At 49.4% G+C, this 19136-nt stretch overlaps 2 protein-coding genes across 13 annotated transcripts in view; one reads left to right on the forward strand and one right to left on the reverse strand.

Moving 5' to 3' along the window:
* Positions 1-147: 147 nt before the first annotated feature.
* MED8 (mediator complex subunit 8) lies at positions 148-18923 on the reverse strand. 6 transcript variants are annotated; one of them, XR_010940796.1, is made up of 9 exons: positions 18380-18764; positions 17411-17529; positions 16025-16169; positions 15196-15336; positions 14922-15003; positions 14309-14557; positions 13408-13468; positions 7195-7265; positions 148-7105 (listed from the first exon to the last, which is right to left on the reverse strand). XR_010940796.1 is itself a non-coding variant. In XM_067725808.1 (8 exons), the coding sequence occupies exons 1-8, from the start codon at positions 18392-18394 to the stop codon at positions 7259-7261; spliced, it is 819 nt and encodes a 272-aa protein (XP_067581909.1). In that variant the 5' UTR covers positions 18395-18764; the 3' UTR covers positions 148-7258. The 6 variants fall into 6 exon arrangements, 4 of the variants coding, with proteins under 4 accessions (XP_067581909.1, XP_067581907.1, XP_067581908.1 ...); XR_010940797.1 differs by having other exon boundaries at positions 150-2014; XM_067725808.1 differs by having other exon boundaries at positions 148-7265.
* SZT2 (SZT2 subunit of KICSTOR complex) overlaps positions 18846-19136 on the forward strand; it is a 51175-nt gene continuing 50884 nt past the window's right edge. For all 7 annotated transcript variants that reach the window (XR_010940794.1, XR_010940795.1, XM_067725792.1 and 4 more), the window contains exon 1: positions 18846-18980. Coding sequence is in view for 5 of the 7 variants with exons in the window: in XM_067725792.1 (XP_067581893.1) it covers positions 18954-18980 (27 nt within the window). In the remaining 2 variants the exon portion in view is untranslated. The remainder of the gene's footprint in view (positions 18981-19136) is intronic.

Below are 19136 nucleotides of genomic sequence, written 5' to 3' on the forward strand. Positions count from 1 at the left end.
GCCGCGGGCTGAGGCAGGAGGGGCCGGCCAGCCCCGTCTCTGCTGGGCCCGCGGGGTGGGGGCGGGGGCGGGGGCGGGCCGCCGGGCCCCGGGCAGGAAGCACGCCCAGCCCCTGCTCCCTACCCCTTCCCGCCGCATCGCCTCCCATCTCCGTCAGCTCGCGCGGCCTGGCCCCGGCCCGCCCCAGTTGCACCCTGCGCCTTCCTGACGTTCAGCCTGCGCATGGCCTCATTCTGGGCCCTCTGGGGGTTTATCCACCAACAAGACCAACACAGCTTCTTTCGTGGCCGGTCCACCCGGCCTGGGACCCTGGGAAAAGTTCCAGGGTCAGCCCTCCCCGCAAAGAGCTCCGTCTCTAGAGGGTGGGACCGGAGGGGTGGGCTGCAGGCAGCCTGTGTGTGTGCAGAGAGCGGACTGGGGCAGCGGGGAGGTCTCAGCCCGAGGGAGAGGCTGCGCGGGGAAGCCTTCCCTACCAGCCCATAAACTTGGATGAGCCTAGCGTTAGGAGTTGCTGAAAGGATTGTGTGGACTGGAGGTGGGAGAATACAAGTAGCCTGGGGCAGCAACAGTTAGTGAATCACTGGCTACACTGGCCTTCAAGGTAGTAAAAGGAAAAAGAGGGAAGTGAAGCCAGCTGTGGCTGTAGTGGTCTTGAAGGCCAAATGGAGCAGTTTGGTTTCTTCTGGAAGCAGAGGAGAAACTGAAGAGTTTTGAGGAGCCTACAATCAGACCTGTATTGTTAAATATTCATCACATATTTATCGACCACGTACGGGGTTAAATGCTGCTGGCACATCAATGAACAAGGCAGGTGCCGTCCCTGCATGGGGTTTACTGCCCAGCCCGATCACTTTGCTCTGGCATCCAGTGAGATAAGGGTACTGGCGGGGAGACCAGGTGAGAGAGCACCCTGACCTAAGAAGGTCTGGAAACTGACGGGATTGGAGAAGCAGACACTGGAGATTTCCCCAAGACAGCTGGACCCTCTCTGTACACTTAGCTGTGTGGTCTGGCTCCGTGCGCTCTCCCTTTCCTCATCCACACACTCACCAACTAGACTAAACTACTGGGGGTGAGGACTAGGTTTCTGCGAAATGAAATCTGTATCTCCAGCAGCTCCTGAAACAGTGCTAATAACTGCATACAGGATTGTATGATGTACACGTGGAATTCAGAGGACGTGGTGGTTCGGAAGAAACAATGTATTCCTCGGTGGTGGGATCTACCTATGTGGAAGTTTAGTATTAGAGTTAAGAGGTCAGAGCCAAAGTACAGCTATGATCTAGCCCATTAGTACCTATGCTTGAAAGGAAATGGCAAAAGAATTCAACTATTCAAAAGGCTCAAACTTCTTAGCATGGTACACGACAGGCTACCTGATCTGGCCCTCAGCCTCCCATTCTACCAGTGCTACTCTCCTGGGCCACGTCCTATGCTTCAACTGTTCCCCAAGGATATCAGCGTCTTTCATATCCCCCCACCCCTCCAAGCCTTGTCTCCTAACTCAATACAAGATACAAGCCGCTCTCCCAGGCAATAAATCAGTCCCTGCGTTCGCTTCCACAATCTCCCTGCAATGCAATTATCTGCATGCCCCCTCACTATGTTTTAGTTGTCTCTGTACCTCTAGCATCTGGCCTAATGTCAGACTCACTTGACCCTCCACAATGTTTGTGGAATATTAGAGTGAATGAGAAATGTGTGAAGTGGAAGAGAGGTCAAGGGACCCAGAGTCAAGTGGGGAAAACATTAAGAATTCAAAAGACTTCCTACTTCCCTTGGGGTGGCACTATCTGTTGAGTCAATAAATATTTACTGTGTTAGGTATACTTCAGTGGCTTTGGGGGTCACACCTAACTCCAAAGGCCTGAATTTAAATCTTCCAGTTAGTACCTATATGACTTAATGTAAGTGGCTGAACCTCCATAAAATGTGAACAACAGTACCTGTCTCATATGATCGTTGTGAAGATTAAAGGAGATGACCCAGGTAAAGTGCTCAGCACTGCTTCTATCTTGACATGTCACAGACAAGGGGGGAAGCAAGAAGGTATATACTTGTATGTACATTCATAAGCATTCATTTAACAAACATTTCCTAAATGCTTACTGTGTGCAAAGCACTGTTCAGAGAGCACTATTGAGAGGCTTTGGACTAAGTGTCCATCTAGAGATGAACAAAGTCGACTATTATAAATGATGAAACAGTTCCAGAGGTCCGTTAGAGATAGAGAACTTCAACTATCCATTACTCACCTGGACCACGCGGGTAAATGACCACAGCAATCCCTCAGTAAATGCCCACTGACTACATGAATGAACATGCCCAAAGACTCACTTCCTTCAGTTCCTGTCCTAGTCCTAGGAGAAAGCGTCTTCAAATATCTGATATAGACCACCTATAGACCACCTGAGGTCCTACCAAATAGTATCTCCATGGCCCTGGGGTTATTGCAAAATACTCACAGTCTAGACGAGAAGACAGACATATAAATTAACAATTACAGAAGTGTGTGGTGAGTATTCCCACAGAGATAAACCCAGAGAGTTAAGAGAGCACCAAGGGGGGCACCTTACCCCAAGGTGGGGATTAGTTCTTGAAGGCTTCAAAGAAATGACACCAAAGCTGAGCATTAAAGGACGCTTTCTAGAAGGCAGGGAAACCTACTCCAGGCAGAGGGAAGCATGTGTGTGAAGGCATAGAAGCAGGAGATGTGGCAGGTTTAGGGAGCTCTGGGTAGTTTGGTGTGGCTCCAGCCCAAAGGTCGTATAGCTAAGGGGGAAATGTCAGCAAGAGTCAGTTATGAAGAGCCATGTATGCCTCGCTTGGTAAGAAGTTTGGATTTTAATTGTTTATCTTTTTCAGCCCTGGCTACACACTAGAATCACCTGGGAAGTTTTAAAAGTATCAGTGCCTCGCTCTCACCTCCAGATTGATTCTAAGGGTTGTTTTTAATGGGAAGAGGCTTGAGCGTGTTTATGTGCTGAGTGGAAGGCAGTGAGATCCAGCATACATGGAGGGGTTAGCCTTTGGCTCAAGAGAACACCCCCCAGTCTGAAATATACAGAAAAGAAGGGTAACTTTGTCAGTGGACTGGGAGGAAATGGGACCATTTGGGACCTGCAGAGAAGCTAGGATGAAGGCCTTGGAGGTAAGAGGGTCCGCAGAAGGGTACCTACACCAGGGGCAGGCTGATGAACTGGAGAAGCTGAAGGGGTCCAGGAACTGTCTTGATAAGGATAAAGGCCAGGTGTTCGTGTGGGTAGGGAAGAATAGGCAGTCCAACAGCTGAAACTCCCCCTGAACTACCTGGCGCCTTCCTAACGGGAAGTGATGTGGCAACGTCCCCTTGGCCCCATTCTCTCTGACTCACATCTGACTCACGGCTCTCTGAGGGGCCTTTCTCCATCCTCTTTCCCCAGAAGATAAACTACTGATTTACCGTCTCCAAGGTTCAGCCTGAAAACCACCATCTGTATGAACGTTAACAACTCTGTTTCCCCGATTATGCAGCTTTATATGTTTCTGCAGAAAAACTAAAGGTAAATGGGATCACAGAAGCAGGAAAAAATGGGAAAAGGTATGCCTGTATGTGCATGAGTGGGCGAGGGAGGGAGCAGGTGAAGCCGTGGAGGGAACAGGGCATGGGAGACACAGAGGAACTGGCTGAGAACAACAGGCACTGAGGGTCGAGGCTGAGAGACAGCAGGAGTGGCAGATAGGAAGGGAAGCAGCCTCCCAGGGCCTGTGTCAAGCTTCTCCCTTCCCCATCCTGTAAAGGGCAAAGGGCGCTTTCTACACAGTATCCACACAGAGGAGCTGAGCAGAGGGCTGAGTCCGTGAGGACAGTGGAGTGAAGACGAGGGTGAAGGGCTCATCAGTTAATCATTCTGCATGTACCTGGGCCTTAGCTCACTAGTGTCCTCTGCCTAAGGCTGGGACCTTGGCTGAAGGAAAGACATCCGGCCCGCAGAAGAGAGAGACTGCATGCAAACAGTCATCACACCATCTGGAATTTGGGGATTGCCTGGACCCTTGAGAGGTCAGGGGCAAGGTCTGATCCATTGTAGGTAGCCAATGCCAACGCATTATGGGTATCGTTCAGTGTTCACTGAACTGAAGTAAAGAAACTCAGCTTGGGGGAGAGGGCTGTGATAGAATGTGCAGGAAGAGCTCTGGAGAGAGAAAAGGGAAGGCTTTGGTGAGGGGACAATCCAGGGGAGGTTATCAAGATGGAAGAAAGAGAGTTAGCAAGATCTGGAAGATGTGGGAGAAGGGCCAAAAGGGGAAAAGAGGAAACGCAGCTTACTGTTCAATACTTTCTCTGGCAAGTGTAGGGCCAGCTGCTTTCCATATGCTCTTATGGTTCAGTCCTGTAAGTTAAGTACTTATCTGTAAGTACTTACCTGTAAGTACTTACCTGTAACGTAAGTACTATTATCACTGCTTAACAGATGGAAAAAAAAACAAAATCAGAAAGGGTGAAGGATTTCCTCAAGGTCACACAGCAAGTGAGGTGGAAGCAACATAGATGTTCCAAGCTGAGGAAAAAGTGTGGACAAAGGGATGGATGGAGGGAAGCACAGGATGGGAGTAGAGAATTGCAAGTGATTCTGTTTGGCTAAAGGATATGGTGAGTGAAAGGCCTTCATATGCTAGGTTAAAAAGGAGGTTGGCCCCAAATCATGAAGTGTTTTAAATGAAAGACTGAGGAGTTTTATTTGTACTGGGATGTCCCTGAAGATTTTTAAGGGGTTGGTATGATCCCCATTGTTATTGATAACGAAAAACCTGGTGAGAGTGAGATGATCAAGAGGAAAGCAGAGGAAGGGAGAGCAGGTGGGAGACCAGCTCAGAGGCACAGGTGTGACAGAGTGAGGGCCTAACCTAGAGCAACGGAGTGAGAAGGAAGAAGAGGGGAGAGAGCAGAGAGAGGACCCAGAACTGACAGCAAGGTTGGCACGCTGGATAATGCAGGTGGAGCAGGCTGGAGGAAGTGAATGCAGTTTGGGACACCCGGAGTTTGAGGAAGGATGGCACATCCCCCAGGCAATCTGAAACACAGTACTGTAAGCTTAGGGGAAAGGACGGGGTTCGGGGGGAAAAAATATCTGCGGATTGCCTGTAGAGATGAAACCACACAAAGTGGACTGTAGTAGCTGTAGGTCTGGTCGTATACAGATACTGTCCCATCCCCCTGCTTTCATCTCCTTTAAGGAATTCCTGTCCCGCTCCACTGGCCTTTTAATCATGGTGTTCTCTCCACTTCCCCCAACGCTCCTAATGGTACAGAATCCAAGCAGCAACAATCAGAGTTCTTTCATGGGATGAGCTATATGCGGTAGAGTGGAGAAACGCAGAGACAGAGAGCCTAGGTGACACTGGAGCCCCTGACCCACCTGGAGCTGGTCACCCTTCAACTCCACATCCGCATAACCCAAATCCAGTTGGGTCTCTCTCTCTCTCTCTCCCTCTCTCTCTCTCTCTCTCTCTCTCTCTTCAGTTAAGCTAGTTTAATTGTAATATGTTGCAATCAAATATACCATGTGATAAAAACGAGATTGCTCAGGAGAGAGGAGAAGAATAGTATTAGCATTTCAGTGCTAACTATATGCCTGGAGGCCCTTGTGTGCTTTTCTAAGAAGCTTGGACTTTATCCTGTAGAAAATTAAGAGCTATTTAAAGGTTTAAATTGAATCTTAAATATGCTCGGTGGAAGGTACCTTTCTGAGGCCGGTGCTATAATCCCATTTTACAGAGGTAGAGATTGAGGTTCTTGGAAGTGAAGTAACTTGCCTAAGGTCACACAATGGGTAAGTGTCCAGGTCAGGTATAATTTAAGAATGGTCAAGTGTACAGGGGAGGAGGTGGTAAAGACTTTACAGAAGTAGGTGCCACTGGGAGGATGAATTGTTCACTAGGTGAACAGGGGTTTGGAGCAGGAAAAAGAGAGGGAAGACATACCAAGGAGAGGGCAGAGCATGTGTTAGGTATGGAGGTGTGAGACAGCACCTGACCTGCAGGTGTTGCCGATAGCTTAGAGTACAGTGGCAAGAACCAGGACGTTGCCATGGCAAAACAAGGCCTAAAGCACTGGTGGTGAGTGTGAGGAAGAGGCAAGCATGGAGCTCTGGTTTGTGATGCCCACTGAATCACACAGCCACCCGTGAAGACCTGAGCCCGGATTGAGTAAGCACAGACAGAGGAGAGAACACATCCCAGCTGCACAGAGAGACCTCTGAGTGGTGAAGGGCCTCCTTTAGAGATGGGATGTAGGCAGACTGTGGAACTGAGTCTTCAGCTGGTGTGGACAGGGAACAGACACAGTTTAGAACAGAGGAAAAGGAACATTGCCAGTGAGGGAGCTTGTCATCTGATCTCAAATCTAAATCACACAATTTAAGAGATCAAACTGGGCTTTAATAGAAGAGTGTAGGTGACAACTAAGTGCGAGAAAGTTCACACAACAAGATTTGAAAATGACTTATCACATCAGGCAAACCAATATAAAAATGTTCCAGTGCCTGTTCTGCACATTGTGGGGGATGAAACGTGCCCAGAGGGTCTCTCCTGACACGTGAGCATAGCTGTATGCACAGATGAGCTGCAGAGGGAGGAAGAGTTACCTCCTCATAGAGGGACTGGTCAATCATTGATTTAAGCAACAACTACTGACAGCAGACTTCTAGACACTATCCTGAAGACAGTTAATATTTATTGAGCTTCTACTATTGTCAGGCACACTATTCTAAGCACTTTGTGTATATTAATGTATTTAAACTTCACAGCATCCCCCAAAATAAGGAAACTGAGGCACAGAGAGGTAAATCAACTTGCCTAAGGTCACACAGCTAGTCGGTGGCACGGCTAGAATTTGAACCCAGGCAGTCTGGCACTAGAAACTGCTCTTTTAACCAAAATGCTACATTATACTCTCTCTCTAAAGTCAACCTAATAATAATAATAATAGCAGCAACTACCACTTAACGTGTTTATGATGGTCCAGATGCCATAGTATGCCAGGCGTGCACATTTCTTGCCAAAGATCATATGGCTCCCAGACAGAAGAACTGGATTCAAACCTTGGCAGTTCAGGGTGCTTGAACTTGGGGGACAATAAAGACCAGCAGGAGCTAGAATAAGTCTGCACAAGGCACAAATGTGGAGCGGAAAATAGGAGGTCGTTGACCTTACCTGGTGGGAGTGGCACTGGGTTGTAGACAGACTGGGTTGTTGGAAAGCTTCACAGAGGAGTGACTCATGAGCTGAATTTTGAAAGATAAGATTGAGTAGTCATAACAGAATGATGGGGCAAAATATTCCATGCAGAGGGAACAGTGGGACTAAAGGAATGGGGTCTGTTACATTCAGGAAACTTCAAGCACTTTGAAGTGGGTGTCAGGACACTACAGAAAATAAGTCAGAAGTCAGGGGCTAGATCACACAGAATCCTACTTGCCTTTCCAGGAAATCTGAGCTGTTTTTCAAACTTCCACTGAAGTAAATGTAAAAAAAAAAAAAAAGGAAGAAGAAATATCCCCAGAGAATCTAATGGCTACTTATGAAGCCCTTCAGACTAGTAGGAATTCTTTGAAGTCTATTTTCTCTTACTGCATGCATGATAATTCTGCATTCTGTTTAAATTATTTACCCTCGAATAAAATGGGCATTCTAGGACGATTTTTTTTTAATATTTATTTATTTAGGCTGCTCCGGGTCTTAGCTGTGGCATGCGGGATCTTCGTTGCAGCATGCAGACTTCTTAGTTGTGGCACGCGGACTCTTAGTTGTGGCATGCATGTGGGATCTAGCTCCCCGACCAGGGATCAAACCCGGGCCCCCTGCATTGGGAGCGTGGAGTCTTACCCACTGGACTACCAGGGAAGTCCCTCTAGGATGATTTTTATCCTGCGACTTTCAGTATGCCTAGCACACTGCCCCTACCAACCTGCCAGGTATGTGGACTCCAGTTTGAGAAACATGGGAAGGAAACTATCAAAAGGATTTTAATCAAGGGAGTGATGTGATCAGACCTGCAGTTTAGATAGATGTATCTGGCAGCCATATGGAAGATGAGTTGGAGTGGGCAAGACTGGATACAGGGAGTCTGAACAATACTTTTAGGGTGAGAGGCCCAGGGCCTAAACTGCAGGGCAGGATCCTGGGGAGACAGAATTGACAGGATTTAGTATCTGATTGAGTTGGGGGGGCGTGTTTAGGATGGCTTCCATAGACCTGGCTTAGGTCACACCTAGGATGTTAGAAAAGAAACAGGTTTGAAGGGAAAGATGATTGGATTTGGACATTCAGAACCTGAGGTACTTGTGGATCATATGGGCAGAGATACCCAATAGGCATCTGCAAGTCAGCAAAGAGGTCTGGGCTGAAAATAAAACCTGTTTGAGTTATGTACATAAAGGTGGTGGTCACAAGGAGAGCAGGTAGAATAAGAAAAGAAGGTTAAGGACAGAGTACTGGAGAATAACAACATTCAAGAAGCAGGCAGAGGGGGACTTCCCTGGTGGCACAGTGGTTAAGACCATGCACTCCCAATGCAGGGGGGCCCGGGTTCCATCCCTGGTCAGGGAACTAGATCCCACATGCATGCCGCAACTAAAAGTCTGCATGCCACAACTAAGGAGCCCGCCTGCCGCAACTAAGACCCAGCGCAACCGAATAAATAAATGCTTTTTTTTAAAAAAAGGAAGCAGGCAGAGGGACAAAAGGCCAAGAGCTGCAGAGAAGGAATGGCCAGAGAGGTGGGAGCCGGTGAAGGGCAAGAGGTGAAAAGTTAATGGCCAGCACTGTTAAACACCATGGAGATAAGTAAGAAATATAAGGACTGAAAAAAGTCTGGATTTAGCCATCAGGTCAGCAGTGATCTGAGACAGGGTAGTTCCCGAGGAAGGGTGGAAGTGGGGCTAAAGAGTGAATGGGAGGTGTGCAGGAAAATGGTAGGCTCTGTATTTCACGAGCGTGGCTGTGTGTCAGTGAGTGGGGACATGGACTCAAGAAGGACTAACACGGAAGGATACTAACCAAGGCCATGAAAATGGGTGCAGCCCAGAGAAATTAGTGCAAAAAAAGAAATAAGGATGCTCTACATTTGGGGTGTGGGCCAGAGAAGATGAAGAATCAAAATGACCATAAACTAGGGAAATTCGGGCGAGGGCCAGGGAAGGCAGTGGAATGGCCGAGGCAAAGCGGGAAGGGGAGCAGCCTAGGGCTCCTTGGATTTGATTTAGTAAGGAAGGGTATCATGACATGGAAAAGTATAATTTACTGCTTTTATGGGGGAGTCTCTCTGGTACATATATCTTGCCCAGGGGAGAGAGGGGGCTCCCTGAGTGGGAAGGTGACTTCTGGCATTCAATGCATTTATCTCTGCGGTAACTTACTACCTCTTTGATGAATTTTCACTAAAGAACTAGTGAAAGCTAGAAAACAATTTTAGGGAAGTGATCTAGAGGGATGTGGGTATTTTAAGCTGCAGGTGACAGGGAACTTTAGGAACAGTTTGGAGGGATTCAAGGGATTGGCGGGCTGATCTAGGAAAAACCTAGCCTATAATAACATAGTCATGCAATGAGGAATATGAAAAATGCCAGGGGATAAACAGGCTGGAGAATCATTGCCAGAGACTTTAAAGCTAGGAAGGATCACTGGGAGCACCCAGGCGAGAAAACCGAGGCCTATAGGGAAGTCAGGGGCCTTGTCCATGATGTACTTGGGGAAGCTGCCATGTCCAAGTGGTAGGCGACATCTTGAGAACATGTGAACTCATCAAGAGATGACAACAGGGCTTCCCTGGTGGCGCAGTGGTTGAGAGTCCGCCTGCCGATGCAGGGGACACGGGTTCATGCCCCGGTCCAGGAGGATCCCACATGCCGCGGAGCGGCTGGGCCCGTGAGCCATGGACGCTGAGCCTGCGCGTCCGGAGCCTGTGCTCCGCAATAGGAGAGGCCACGACAGGGAGAGGCCCGCGTAGCGCAAAAAAAAAAGAGAGATGACAACAGAGATCCAGGAGCTGCCTCAGAGACGCACAGGAGCTCAAGAACAAAAGAGAGATAAGTTAAAGGGAAGAAGAGAGGAAGTTTGTCCTGTGGGACAAAACACATGTTGAAGCAATGGATGCCCTGGCCCTGTCAGATGGATTGGAGTTCACCTTCTGTTCCAGTTAGAAAGCCCCATCTGCAGGGTGGCAAACCCCTTCCAAGTGTTAGCCCCTGTGCGTTCAAAGCTGATGGGCCAGAGCCACATCGAGCCTCCATAGGTTGGTACAGTGAACCCTCTGGACTGAACCAGAGAGGGACCACAGCCCCCAACCCTACTCCTGGTCCACTGCTAAACTTCAATAGGCTAGCCCCCCAAATCTGGAACAGATGGAAGAAAATGTACACCCCTTGGTAGTTTCTCTGAACAGTAATCAGGAGTTGACCTAGGGTGGGCATTTGGAAGGATTCCGCCTCCGTCCTGCCTGGTGCTGGGATCAGCTCACACGGCTCCTGTGTCCACAGGGCACAGAGAATACATTGTCCATAAGGAGGATTATTCTGTACAAGAAGCTCAGACAAAGGGAGAGGTTGTTCCCAGCTGCCTGGGGGAGGTGAGAAGGGGGTGGGAAAGGGACCAGCCTTGCACTGGGGCATTCCTGCAGAGCTCAGCTTCTTCCCTTCAACAGCAGGACAGGAGGTGGGCGCTACACCCGCTGCAGCTCAGTCCTCATGGCAGGACTGATAATGGAGTTAGAAGGAGCACTTAGCTAGAACAACCTATCTACCTTGGCTGTTTCCCAAGAAAATGCAAGGTGAAGTTAGGTGACCTAGCTAGGTAGGGCAGCAATAGACACCAGGAGGGGAAGAGAACAGGGTGACTGGGGCAATCAGCAAAAGGGACATTCAACAATGACTGAGTCCCAGCCTCAGGGCAGAGCTGGAGAGGGAGTGGTCCTAGCAATGGGTGTCGTGGGAACGCTGATGCATCCACCTTCAGCAGGATGACCTCTGTGCTACAGAATATTGAAGTTTCACAGCTGCTGCTTCTTTCGCCATCCCAGACACACACCTGGGAGACAATGGCCTAATCTCATTCTCCCGGGGCCCCAAGAGTAGGAGAAAACACAAGCCCTAGGCCAAACAGAGCCATCAGAAACTGAGCAACACTACCAGAGTGGAGCAAGAGGGCCATCTTTTGCAAATCTGAAATCTGAGCAAGGGAGCAGGTCAATGTCCTCTTCTTGAAAGGAAACTCTGTATTCCCTCCTTTGGGAATGAGTGTGTTAGGGATGGGAGATACTCTCCATTGAGGCATTTACTGGGCTGTATGGGCCCCAAAGTTGGCAGTGCTACATAGGTTTGTTCACTCCAGAGGATCTGGGGTTGAGGGGTTGGGAATGAGAGCACATGCTCCCGGAGTGAATATAAAGACATGAGTGCCTGCGGAGTAAGGACTGTTGGTTTAAGGGCACAAGATGTAGGTGGGGTCCTGCATATGTCCCTGCTGGCGCAGGAGGACATTTCCACTCTGGGAGGACAAGGAATCCATTTCAGATGGTACTTTGGGAATGACGTCGATATTAGGCTGGGACAACAAAGAAACTTGGGGTGGTTTCAATAGGTTCAGGAAGTTTTCAAGAAACCTTCAATAGGAAGGAATCTTTTGGTAGAATAAAGGACAGCAGTCAAAAGATGCTCCAGGGGTTTTAGAGAAGCACACCTTGAACTCTATCCAATATGACAGTTAGCTCTGACATTTCCAGTGTGAAGGGAAGAGAAGATAAGGAACATCTGAGTGGGCTGATAGACCGGTAAGGGAGCACTGCTGAAGTAGGGGACAGTTCTGACATTGCCTCAGAGCTGATGGCAGGACTTTCCGTGCTCCTGTGTACTATGATCAGTGAGCTGTGTGAATACCATTTCTTGTCTTGATGGAACGGGAATGGATGTGACATCTGCAACCACTTTCCCAGCCCTTTGCTGCCACAGCCTGGCAGAATTCTGCCTGGCACTGAACAAATGCCAAAGTACTAATGTGTGACAGAAGAGAACAGAAAAAAGGCAGCTGGAAGGTGTGAGAAGGGCCTCCTATTACCTCTCAGGACATTTAGATCAAAGCTAAGAAAACTTTTTATTGGAAAACAAATTAGAATTGCTTTGCAGCAACCTTGAAAGTCTCTGACATGTAGTCTCCAATCCCTACATAGCTGTCTCAATTTATCTGTCAGATTAACCCTGATACAGTGGCCATCAACTTAAATAACTTTATTCAGAGAAACCCTTTGGTCCACTTCTGCTGACTCAACCCCTGCCCTAGCTCACAACAGAGAGCTAAGCAAGGCAGCTTAAGCTGGAGACCCAAGCCCACTCTGCTCTCAGCTTTATAAAAGCAGGCAAAAGTACTGGCGGCTGCCACCTCCCGCCATCCACCTGGCCCTTATTGGAACCACAGGCTCAGTGTACTGGAGAAAAACCATCCTGGCTGGAGCCCAGGAACCAGGCAAATTATGAGGATAACTCAACCATGATGAAAGATGGTGTGAGGTGCAATTCCCCTCTCCCTCTAAAATAAGAAAAAAAGAGTCTGGGGAACAAGGGACTTTTTCATCTGCTAAGAAAAACCCTTTCTCACATAGTCCTGCCTGGTAGAGCCACTTCCTGAAGAAGCCCCCATATACCGGGCCTTCAACATCTTCCTTCGTGTGTGAGGTGTAGGGGAAAGGATAGGGTACTTTGTGACTATTTCCCAGATAAGAGCTGAACTGGCTTCTCAGAGGATGGAGAACAGAGCAGGCCTGAGCTTCTCCAGAGCCACAAGTGGACCGTCTGTCTCAGACCAGAAGCCTCGTCACCTGCAGCTTGGAGAGATGGCCAGGATGGAATCTGGGCAGGAAGGCCTGCGGAGACAGCAGGCCTCTAAGGACACAGAGGCTGTCACCGTTTCTGGCAGCATGAAATAAGCACAGGCTTTCAAACAGAGCTGAGCGGTCCATGATCTTGTGTCCATCAGCTCACCACAGACATGAAGCAGGATCAGATCAGGATAAGTTCTGGATCGAGGACTGAAGAGGGGGCAGTGGGGAGAAGTGGCTGTAGAAACTCTCATTTATTGAATACCCATTATTTCATAGACTGTGCCAAGTGTTTTACATTCATTTTCCCATTTTAATCCTCACAACAACCCTATGAGGTAGGTATTATCACCATTTATAAACAAGAAAACCGGCTCAGAAAAATTAGGTCACTTGCCCAAAGTCACACAGCTAGTCGGCAGTGGAGATGGGATCTGTCTGTGGCTGAAAGCCCGTATTCTTTTTATTATACCCATCTAGGTCAGCTTTGGGCAAAAGGCAGCTTCACTGCCCAACTCTGCAAAGAGCACCTGGGAGTGGAGGTTGTCGGCCACACTCACCGCTGGTAGGGATGCATGGAAGCCGACTTGATGTTGGTTTTTATTCCACTTGGCATTTTCCCTAAAAGGAACATGAAAAAAGACACCTGAAGCACAGTAAGACGTTCATGGTAAATCAGAAATGTGGTCCCTCAGGTTCCCTTCTGCACCTCCGCTATCATCTCAGAATCTCTGTGGCATCTGACCCTGGACGGCAAGGCTCAGAGGTATGGCTCTTCGTCCAGCCCTCTCCCTGAAGGTGTCTAGGAGGAGGAATAGTGGGAGGGGTTGGAACACACCTGGCTCCTGCTCACCCCCTCCTAGAAAAAGAGAACGAAATCTGTGGGACCCCCATTTAATGTCACAGGTAAAAGAGTGCTATGTTCTCTCTTATTTTAATTGTCCCTTTGTCTGGACAGCTTGGAAGAAAATACCTCTTCTAGCTGCTTGCATCTGAACTCTGCCAGGCTGCTCTTATAATTACTAAAAGCGAGCAGGAGAGACAGGATACAGAGAAAGGAATACACACAGCACCGGGAAACTTCCCTGCTTGTCCATTCCCAACACACCTACCCAATGGTCCTAATGAAGGTCTGACCATTCATTTTTCTACCTAAGACAAGACAGTGAGAACACACCTAACACCCAGAGTTAAAGGGGACAGAAGGGTAGTTGAGACCGAGGTCTGAGATGGGGTGGGAGGCGAGAGCAGTTTCTGCTTGTCAAAGTTCTTCCTCATTGTCTGGTACCTATTAAGGGTCTCAAATGAGACTTTTACTCCAAAAGTTTTTTTTCTGGGTCACAGTCCAAGGGAGAAAAGGAGAATATCTCCAGCTCTGGGGATGCTGGGGCCCCAGATAACCCAGCTTATTCCCACTTCCCTGCTCAAGGTCTGCCACCATGCCAATCCCTGTCACCTTACCTGGTTGACCTGCTTGGGCCATCTGCACCCCACTGAGCATTGGCTGCTGCTGACTCGGAGCTCCTGACATCTGCACCTGCTGTAATCCTGAGGCTCCTGCGAGGATTGTCCCAGCTCCTGGCTGGCCCGGCTGGCCAGGACCACTGCTGCCTGAAGGCCTCCAATTAGACAGCCCCTTCCCAAAGGCAACAGCTGCCACTAATGCATTGGTGTCTGCTGGGTTAAAGGTCTGCTTGTTCGGCCGGAGACCTGAAGAAAAAGGTAAGTGGGGACCCCGAGGTATGCCTCTGGCCCTGGACCGAACCTAGCAGCAGGAAGGCCAGTATGGGTACCAGGGCTTGAAGTTCTGACTTCAGCAGAGTCTAGGCTCCCTGGCAGCCCAGAGGAAGAGCCAGAGGACCCCCATGACTATCTCAGAATACTCCCTTCTCCCTTTGCCCATTTCCTCCACCTGCTCCAGGGCTGGCCAGAAATACAAAAGGCTAACAGAATGGACGCATACCTTTTCCCAAGCAGCACATCCTTTCGTCCTCACTTCACCACTACCAACACCACCCTTCCTATTGATCTTATCCCTCTTTCCTCCTCCGTTTTGCCACCAATCCCTCCATACCTCCACTCTCCGCTTCTCGTTCCTCTTTGCTGATTTTCTCCAGAAGGTTTGAGCACATTTTATTCAAGCTCTGGATCTGCTTCTGCAACACACATAAATTTGTGCAGAGATTAGAGCAAGCAAGAAATGATTACGGGGAAGTTTCTTCCTTGGGCTATTCCAGGGGCAATTGAGGGGTAACCAGCTGTGCATCCCTACCATACAGAGGTGGTAATGCCCAGCTTCTCATGATAAAATTTGGGGTGGGAGCAGCAGGGCAGTGACTCAGTCCAACCTGAGCTGCATCAGCACCAATGCGGGCAGCATCCGTTGTCAGCTGCTTCTCTTGCTCTTCTACCTCAGGGTCAGGCTTGGTTCTCAGATGGTCAGGGACCACCTCATGGCTAAAAACAGGTACCCGTCCTTCAGTCTGCCTCTGTAACACACAGATTTTATTGATCCTACTCTGCACTCCAAGAAGATTCAATCTGGCCTGATATATACATAGTTCCTTCCACAGGCAAACAGTGCATTTTCAGGGAAAACACAACCTGAGACTAACAATATCTGGCTTCCTAAGACACTATCCCCCTCACTCCATCCTTCAGTTCTGTCTACTCACTCCCCTATCTCTACCAGACCTAAGGATAAACCTCTTTCTGCCACATTTAAATCAAAGATTGAAAGAGAAAAAGTCAGGGACTTCCCTGGTGGTCCAAAGGTTAAGGCTCCGTGCTTTCACTGCAGGGAGCACGGGCTGGATCCCTGGTCGGGGAACTAAGATCCCACATGCCGCACAGCTCAGCCAAAAAACAACAACGACAACAAAACAAAACAAAACAAAAAAAGAAAAAGTCACAAAAGAACATACTTTCTGCTCAAGACAGGTGTTGGAGGAAAAAGGTCTTTGTCTTGGTGACATATGCCTCAGATTAATTCAGTTTGGGAATGGCTCTCCCAACTCCAGAAGGACAAAAAGCAAAGCCTCCGAAATGCAGCCCTCACTTCTTACTGCCACACACTACTGCAGATTCAGAACTTCTAGAATAGCCAACCAACCACTGTGCCCTCAGTCCTCATCTAAGAACTTAATTTCCCAAGTTGCACCCCTCTCCTCCTCTTACCATGAGATCTTCATCTCGGTCTGGGGACAACACCAGAGGGATGATGACCTGGTTACGGAACAGTGGTGTCTTTTCATGCTTCAAGACCTTGTTCAGAGTGTTCAACTGTCCAGAGAGCAAGGCAAAGCTGTCCAGGACAGATGGCCTGGTGGTGGAAAGAAGGTGTCAGAATGTTCCCAGTAAAGGAGCCTCAAAGGGGGTCCTTCAGACTAGGAATACCCAGACTCACCCCCAAAACACTCATAGCCCTATGGCTGGCCTGGGCAGGAACTAGCCTGGCTCACAGGGATTATGGGGTTAAGAAAGAGGGACACACTTTCAGTTTCTGATACAGATGGAGAAGAAAGGCAGGTCATTATAGCAGGCCCCCCTTATCTGCAGTTTCACTTTCCGAGATTTCATCTACCCGTGGTCAACCACAGTCCAAAAATATTAAATGGCAAATTCCAGAAAAAACCAATCCATAAGTTTTAAACTGGGCGCTGTTCTGAGCAGCGTGATGAAATCTTGCTTCATCCTGCTCTGTCCCACCCAGGACGTTAATCACCCCTTTGTCCAGCATATCCATGCTGTATATGCTACCCACCCCATTAGTATAGAAAAAAAAACATAGTATATACCGTATAGGTTTCAGTACTTTCACAGTTTCAGGCATCCACAGAGGGTCTTAGAACTTATCCCCCACAGATTAGGGGGGACTACTATATTTGAATGGGGGTAAGGACAATGGCAAAATAGGAACCATGGCTACACTATTATCACTAAAACTTCAGAAACTGGGTAAAAGTCTCCCTTCTGGCCTAAAAGTAGTATCCACACTTCCAGAGTAGATTGGACCTAAAAGACTCAGCAACATCCATGGCAAGAGATCCAGTATGATTACTGTAGTGGGAGGACCCACTGCGGGAGGACCTCCTCCCAGAGAAGTCAAATGATGAGAATCAAAAGCTAGTGAGAGGGGCTTCCCTGGTGGCGCAGTGGTTGAGAGTCCGCCTGCCGCTGCAGGGGACGCGGGTTCGTGCCCCAGTCCGGGAAGATCCCACATGCCGCAGAGAGGCTGGGCCCATGAGCCATGGCCGCTGAGCCTGCGTGTCCGGAGCCTGTGCTCCACAACGGGAGAGGCCACAACAGTGAGAGGCCCGTGTACCGCCAAAAAAAAAAAAAAGCTAGTGAGAACCTGGGCTGGGAAACTGGGCATTTCTCTACTTCCTTACCATGGGGGCCCAAAGCCAACTTCAGTGTTAAATGTTGGGAAACCCAACTCTTTCTAAAGCAAGAGATGTTTGCAAACTGATAAATGGTTACATCACTGGAGATGTCCTAGCCAGCAGGTGGCCTGGCCCCCCATCCATGGAGCCCTCCCCAGCTTGCCCTGGCAACCCTTACCAGGTCAGCCGGTCATATTCATTCTCCAACTTGTAAATGAAACTCCCCAGCGAATTCTTCAGATCAGCCACTTGACTCAGCAGTGCATCTAATGATGCCTCAAGCTGCTTCTCCTCCCTCTGCACCAATAGGAATAGGTTGGTTACTCAGATGAGTGTGAGAATGACACATACAGAGGAAGGCTGAAAAGCCAGGATGACAGTGTGTGATACCAGTCCAGTGACACAGGATCTCATTGGCATAGTGAGAGCCAGGTTGTTTACTTTCTTTGGTATTAGGGTTACAGACAGCATCAACCCTTAGACCTTTACACCCATTCATCTGACCTCAATTCCTCCTACCTACTGATTCCTTTCTCTCATTGCTCCTAATCCAGGCCTGGTTTTTCTCTGTATTAGGTACACTCTATTCTCTCTCACTGAGTAATTTTCACCAGACCTAATGCCTGGGGTTTATTGTCTTTTGGGCACCTCTGCAGCATACATACTCTGACTTCCTCTGTCCTAAAACCTGCCGGTGAGTGTAGCCGTTCTTGCCCATGATACAATCTCTGGAAAATCTACCTACACATGAAGGATCTTCTGAATACCTGCCACTGCCGCCGCCACCACCGCGGCCATCCCCCACCTTCATTTGCCCTCAGTCTTTGCTCCTTTAACCTCCTCCTTGCTAAATTAATCTGCACTCATTTTATCTCTGTGCCAATATTCCTGTGCCCCTTTCACAAGCTTAGTCAACCTATAAAAACTTACGGAGAGGCTACCAGCTGCAAGAAACTAAGTGACAAATGAAAAACGGGCACAGACTAGGAAGAATGAAGCAAAACTGTCTTAGCAAATTGCCAACGTGCAGGACAGAAGCCTTGATTCTGGGTTCCACCCACGGCCTCAGATTATATTAGTCTGGCTTTTGGCCACCGCGGTCCCACAATTCCTTCCACCCTCGGGCTTCTCTCCAATTACAGATTACCTGTTCTGTCGGCATCCGACAACGGCCATCCAACAGCCTAGGCCGGGGCCTGAGCCGATCCACCACTTTCTTGAGCCGTCTTCCTTGGACTGCACCTCAACCTTCCCAAATTACAACCTGATCCTTTCCCACACCCTAGCAAGTCAGTGCTGCCTCCTCCCTCCCGACTTAACCGCAGTCTGTCTCCCATCAGCCGGGCTCTACCCCCATCTCTCATCTGCGCCGCTCCCTCGCCAGTGGGCCTCTGCCCCATCGCGCGTCCCCTTATTCGACGGTCGAGGGCTCTACCCCCTCCTCTCAGCCCCAACTCCTCACTCCCTCCTCCGCCAGCCCACTCGGTCCCCGATACCCGAAGCTAGCTAGCGGTCACTAGCGCCAACCTGGCCCTCACCTGCATTGCGGCAACAGGGGCGGTGTCAAAGACTTCCTCTTCCGTTTCCCAAGTCAGCCAATCAGAAAGCTCAGGACTCGGCCCTCCCCCTCACTTCCTGTCTCGCTGGTCGCCAGGCCGCCGGGTCAGGGGTCACGAGCGGAGCAGCTTCTCTGGCCCGGGTCAGCGCGGGAGGGCTGTGTGATGGCCTCGGAGCGCCCGGAGCCGGAGGTGAGGGGCGGTCGGGCGCAGCGCTGGGTCCCGAGATCCGAGGGGGAGGGTCCGGCGGCCGGGCGCGGCCGTGGCCTCCTCCGGGTCCGGAGCCGCCGGGTCAGCCCGAAGCCCAAACATTCGTTATCTCCTTCCCCGCACTTTCCCGGGGGGCCT

This window comes from Pseudorca crassidens, chromosome 2 (assembly GCF_039906515.1).
Source record: "Pseudorca crassidens isolate mPseCra1 chromosome 2, mPseCra1.hap1, whole genome shotgun sequence".
Classification (NCBI taxonomy): domain Eukaryota; kingdom Metazoa; phylum Chordata; class Mammalia; order Artiodactyla; family Delphinidae; genus Pseudorca; species Pseudorca crassidens.

Excerpts from the sequence above, each read along its gene's own strand:
- MED8 (XM_067725806.1), bottom strand. Across the intron at positions 15,004-15,195 it reads TTGGTGCTGATGCAGCTCAG|AAGCAGATCCAGAGCTTGAA; the intron begins GTTGGACTGAGT and ends TGTGTGTTGCAG. Across the intron at positions 13,469-14,308 it reads GGCCCAAGCAGGTCAACCAG|GGAAAATGCCAAGTGGAATA; the intron begins GTAAGGTGACAG and ends TGTTCCTTTTAG.